The 5,721-nt window shown below is 46.4% G+C and overlaps 2 protein-coding genes across 3 annotated transcripts; both read left to right on the top strand.

Moving 5' to 3' along the window:
• Nucleotides 1-523: 523 nt before the first annotated feature.
• On the top strand, nt 524-1,933 carry LOC133885492 (uncharacterized). Of its 2 annotated transcripts, XM_062325212.1 has the most exons (4): nt 524-1,073; nt 1,166-1,396; nt 1,475-1,765; nt 1,853-1,933. In XM_062325212.1, the coding sequence occupies exons 1-3, from the start codon at nt 1,056-1,058 to the stop codon at nt 1,679-1,681; spliced, it is 456 nt and encodes a 151-aa protein (XP_062181196.1). In that variant the 5' UTR covers nt 524-1,055; the 3' UTR covers nt 1,682-1,765; nt 1,853-1,933. The 2 variants fall into 2 exon arrangements, with proteins under 2 accessions (XP_062181196.1, XP_062181195.1); XM_062325211.1 differs by having other exon boundaries at nt 524-1,396.
• A 593-nt stretch (nt 1,934-2,526) lies between these two features.
• On the top strand, nt 2,527-3,485 carry LOC133884083 (uncharacterized). The gene is made up of 2 exons (XM_062323466.1): nt 2,527-3,117; nt 3,399-3,485. The coding sequence occupies exons 1-2, from the start codon at nt 2,527-2,529 to the stop codon at nt 3,483-3,485; spliced, it is 678 nt and encodes a 225-aa protein (XP_062179450.1).
• The last annotated feature ends 2,236 nt before the right edge of the window (nt 3,486-5,721 follow it).

Here is a 5,721-nt window from a genome sequence, read left to right on the forward strand (position 1 = left end):
TTGTAAGTAAAAAGTAATAGCTTTTTAGATAGATACTTCTTGAGTGACGAGGGGATCTTATGATCGGTCATCTTAGAGTGATATCTCACATGGAGGCCACTCACCCGGCTCGAATTAGGTACTTGCAGCTGGTACTTTTCCTAGAAATCTAATTTCATCGTGATCCTAGCCAACCATGTTCGATACCCTATCTAAAAAGAATCAAAGCTTGGTCGAGAATTTTTTTAAAGTAAAGCTAAAGCACAGTACACACACAGAAAAAAAAAAGTATATATGCCCCTGTTATACGGATTAATGGAGCTGCTGCACTCAGACTCTGATCGCTCATTATCTTATCAGGACGTTCTTGCTACTTCGCTGAATATATATATATATATATATATATATATATATATCACGGGCAGAAAGCACTGTGTGCAGTACAGCATTTAATTCACTTAGGTGTGTTTGGTTACCAGCACGAGTTTTTTAAAGTTGCATTGTACTCCCTCCGTTCCTATATACCTGGCGTATAAGAGTTTTTGCTAAGACCAATGACGCCCGGCTCGATCGTATTTTGGACGAAAGTACCCTCCCCGTGCAGTATTTCCTTGGTTGCTTAAATGCCATCGCAGCCGAACCGTCGCCTGCATGCATGCAAATACTCACGCGTAGCTTCTTCCTTGCTGCATGCAGACCGTCGCCGCGTGCAGTCCCATTCAAATACTCCGCGCAAATACTCCGTGCCCAGCTCCATGCAAATACTCCGCGCCATACAAATACTCCGCGCCCAGCTCCGCGCCATGCAAATTCTCTACGCCCAGCTCCGCGCCCAGCGGCATGAAAATTTAGGCCGTAGCCATGGCGCCCAGGAAAGTTTTTTGATTTCTTCCATGGCGCCGCAAAAGTGCAGTATAAAGAGAAGACATTTAGTTGGGCAATTTGATCCATAGAACCACTCGCTCCTCCTTTCTGTCTTCCAATGGCGAATTTTGATCTAAACAATCCGATAAACTTTGAGGAGATCGACCAGCCTACTCATCCAGTCATCGACTTAAACGTTGATCTGATGTGCGATGATGCTAGTGTTGAAGGTGTGTTTGTATCCATACAGCTGCTTACTTTCAAGTTCATTGCTTTAATTTGATCGATGGTTCTCTCTTCTCCTCCTTCTTTGCACGAACAGATGGACAAGCCCAAAGTGCTGTCGCCGGCGAGGTTCACGGCGTCCATGCACATAGAGAAGAGGCCGGTGCTGGTTTTGTCGCAAGGCGCGGGCAAGTCGGTGCTGGTGTTCACGCGGGCCAAGTGCGCGCTCGGCTCGGACTCGCCGGACGCGGTCGTGGCGCTGGTTTTGACGCATGCAACGGGCACCCCGGTGATGGTGTCCTCGCCGGTCTCGGAGTCGCCAGGAGCAGTAAGTCCTACCGCGCCCGCCATCGATGTTTGGATTCCATTTGTAGAACCCCTAAAGTGATTATTGTTCGTGGTACAGGCGCCCACGGGCAAGACGTTGCTGGTGTTCACGCCGCACCGGTGCGCGCAAGGCTCGGACTCGCCGGACGCGGCCGCGGAGCAGGTTTTGACGCAGGCAGCGGGCACGCCCGTGTTGGTGTTCACGCCGGACGCGTGCGGGCCAGGCTCAGACTCACCAGGCGAGGACGTGGCGACTGCGGAGTCACCAGTAGCAGTGGTCATTTGAACGAGGAACCCACAAACGACAAACACACAAACGAAGCCGAGTTGAACCATGACGCCGAGGAACACACAAACGGGCATGAAATGAGTAAGTTTGATTCCATTTACAAAACTGCCTAATTCGAATGTTGTTTGAGGTTGTATTTTGTCGTTGATCTTGTTGGTTTAACGGTAGGTACTTTGGGCGAAGATCAAGAAGAAGATCATGCTCAAATAGACGAGGTCAATGTTGAACATGGTGAAGCCGGGCATGAAATGAGTAAGTTTGTTTATTGTACTGTTGTTTTCTTAACATGCTCAAATACACTGAAGATTAAAAGTTTGATTACATGCTCATAAGTTGATTACTGTACATTTGTAGATCAAGGTGGCAATGTCAGTAGAAATAAACAACACACCGATGAAGAAAAACGGGCTATATATGCCTTGCTCCTGCATAGAACTTCCTTTGGCATATTGAAGCGTGGAGTGACCGCGGCCGTAGCTACCGAAACTGGTGTGCCTTTGAGAACTGTACAAAGGATATGGAAGAATGGAAGGGATTGGGGGGGGGGGGTACTCGGAGTGGTGAGCAAGAAGCCAAATAACTGTGGCCGCAAGAGAATTGGTTTCATTCCCGAAACCATTAAGGACATACCGTTGCATAAGAGGACTACTCTTAAAGATATGGCGTGTGAGATGCATATGTCGAAGACCACATTGTTTAGGCGGTTGAAAGAGGGAAAGTTTAGGCGGCACACAAATGCAATCAAATTCACGCTTACAGCTGAAAACAAGAAAGCTAGGGTGCGGTTTTGTCTAAACATGTTAGACCCCATTAGCTTGCCGCACGCACCAACTTTTCAGGCAATGTATAACATCATCTACATAGACGAGAAATGGTTTTATCGGACAAAGCAGACACAGAAATGCTATTTGGCGCTTGACGAGGAGGACCTGGAAAGAACTACACAAAGTAAGAACTTCATAGAGAAGGTTATGTTTCTGGCCGCAGTTGCGAGGCCTAGGTTTGATATGGATGGTAACATGACCTTTGATGGAAAAATAGGCATATTTCCTTTCACTTTTGTGGAGCCGGCTCAGAGGTCGAGTGCGAACAGGGCTCGTGGTACATTGGTAACCAAGGTGTTGCCGTCAGTCACCAAAGATGTTAGTCGTGATTACATCGTGAACAAGTTGTTGCCGGCGATCAAGGAGAAGTGGCCCGTGGAGGAACATGGTACCCCCATATTCATACAACAGGATAATGCAAAGACGCACATTGCAGTCGATGATCCAACGTTTGTTCATGCGGCCTCATCTGATGGGTTTGACATTCGGTTAATGTTACAGCCCCCGAACTCTCCCGACCTAAATATACTAGACCTTGGTTTTTTTGCGGCACTACAAGCTTTGTTCCAAAAGTCATGTCCAAATGGTATAGAGGACATCGTCGCGAAGGTATTACAAGCGTTCGACGAGTATCCGGTCGAGAGGAGCAATCGCATTTTCCTCACACATCAATCTTGCATGAGAGAGATCATTCGGCTAAAAGGAGGGCAACACTACAAGGTTCCACACTTGAGGAAGCAAGTGTTAGAGAGGCATGGTGATCTTCCGATTAGGTTGCAATGCGATGCGTCCATTGTAAACGAGGCAATAGAGTTCCTCAGTTAATTTTATCAATTGTTTATTCCATGCAATGTTTAACCTTGTTTAATTTTATCAATGGAATTGCATAGGATTTGTGGAGGACTGGAATTCCTATGGAAATTTTTCTGGCGTTTATCAATGGTCAACCATGTTTATCAATGTATAACCGTGAATAGCCAAAAGAGCACCGTTACCAGGAAGCAAGCAACTCTTCTCCTCGGTGAGCATCTTCAAGCATTCAGAGATGCACCGAGCTCGGCCTCTCCCTGGCAATCAGAATAGTTCATGCATACAAACATTTCTTATCCATACGCATGTACCAAATGAAAATGAATTAACCAAGCTAATTCATTTGTTTAGCCATACAAGTACTAGTCCATGGATAAATTGTCAACAATCATTTCTTCGATACAAGCTGCATTAGTTCATTGATACAACGATGGCACCAAAATTTTTAGCATGTCGCCAATTACCTTGTTCTCTGAATCGGGCGGCAGTGAGTCAAGCACAAATCCGTCTTCGCCGGCTACCCTGTGGCCGCGCTCGTCGCCTTGCCTGTGGCCGCAATCTGCCCCGCCGGCGCGCAATAGCCACCATCCGATATAGACAAATCGAGGTGCGCATAGGTCTTCGTCCTCGGCCCCTTCGTCGCTATCGTCCGAGCCGTGGTCACCACTCTCGTCATCGCCCTCGTAACCGCTCCCATGGCCATCGTCGTCCTCGACGACATCCTCATCAAACAAATTAGAGATGTACTCCATGAACTCCTCCTCGGTGAGATTCTTCAGCCAATCCGAGCCATGGTCGATCTTGCCGTCGTCCTCGCTGTTTTTTAGCCTGGACGCCATGGCCTAGGTCACCGGCGCCATGGCCTAGCTCGCCGTCGCCATGGCCTAGCTCACCGTCGCCATGGCTGCGCTCGCCGTCGCCGTGGCTGTTAGACCCGGGCGCCATCTCTCTAGTCGCCATGCAGGAGTTCTCACAGTTGGGCGGTGAATGGAGAAGAGCAAGCGACAGCGTGGAGATGAGAAACGAGTACATGCGTAGAGAGCTATACGCGCGGGGGAGAAATGACATGCATGGAAGCGTAGAGAGCTATACGCGCGGGGGAGAAATGACATGCATGGAAGCGTAGAGGGCGAGTACATGCATGGAAGCATGGAGATGAGAAACGAGGACATGCATGGAAGCTAATTAAGAGAGCAGTAATGAGTATACTATTCGAGGGAGCACAGAAGTTAACGTAGAGGGTATCCTTGGAAGTTTTGTCACCAAAAGGCTTAGGCGCCAACTAATAAGAAATTAGCAAATAAAAGTTATACGCCTGATATATAGGAACGGAGGGAGTATATCTTAGATGAGGGGAAGCAGTCTGAGGGGATCCGTATTCTGGAAAAAAAATGTGTTTGGTTGGTTGGATGAGCGAATGCAGATTGAATTTAAATTTATGTTTGGTAGACTGAATCTGAGACTGCATGAGAGAGCTCACTGTCGTTGACGAGTGGATCCAAACCGTCGGCCACTGCATCCGGCCGGCCTGCATGCGACCTATGATCATTTCCAGCGTATACACAGATGCAACGGCCGGCCGTATAGCTACACGAGCGGGTACAACCTCGCACAGCTCGTCATGCCATCCAAACGCGCAGCTCACGGAGGAGCGTATATGCCGATACCAGCATGTGTCGGCACGCCAAACCAAACACGCTCTTATAGGCTGTTCGGTAGCCTGCACCGAGGCTGGCTCGCATCTCCGGATACTACAGGAGCAGGCTGTTCGGTTGCCTGGGCGGACGCGCGGCGCAGGAGGAGAAGATGCAAAATTGCTATGCTAGCTAGCTCCGCAGAATCCGTTTCCATGGGGCCTGACTATGCTAGATGTAGCTGTGTATGTATATATAAGAGTAGTCTAAAAATTCTAAATATTTTTTAACAAACTAAAGTTTATTGATAACCTATTTTAATTAATTTGATTAAAAAGGCTAAACCAATATTTAATTAAAATTATCTAAAGAAATATGCATTTATAACTTCTAACAATTTTTTATACTCAAATAAATTCTAAAATATCAGAAAAAATTTCATTAATGTTCTTATCATATGATGTACTAAATTATAATTTTTTTAATCCTAAATTATTTAGTGAAAAAATAAATTTCACTAAATAATATTCGCTCAGATGTCGAGATGGAGCGATCTGGCCGAAGCAGTCGGACGGAGCCATCCCGTTTTTCGTGCCCATTCGCTATCGTGCGCGTGCGATTCCTGATTTTTCATTTAACTCTTAATTTTATTTGGAAGTTAAAAAATAGTCCAAAAAATTTAAACGTTTACATGAGTAAATTAGAGCTCATTTGCAAACTTTTTTAATTGGGTTGATCTAAAAATCATGAGTCAATATTTAATTAAAAT

The sequence above is a fragment of the Phragmites australis genome, chromosome 11, assembly GCF_958298935.1.
Source record: "Phragmites australis chromosome 11, lpPhrAust1.1, whole genome shotgun sequence".
Lineage (NCBI taxonomy): Eukaryota > Viridiplantae > Streptophyta > Magnoliopsida > Poales > Poaceae > Phragmites > Phragmites australis.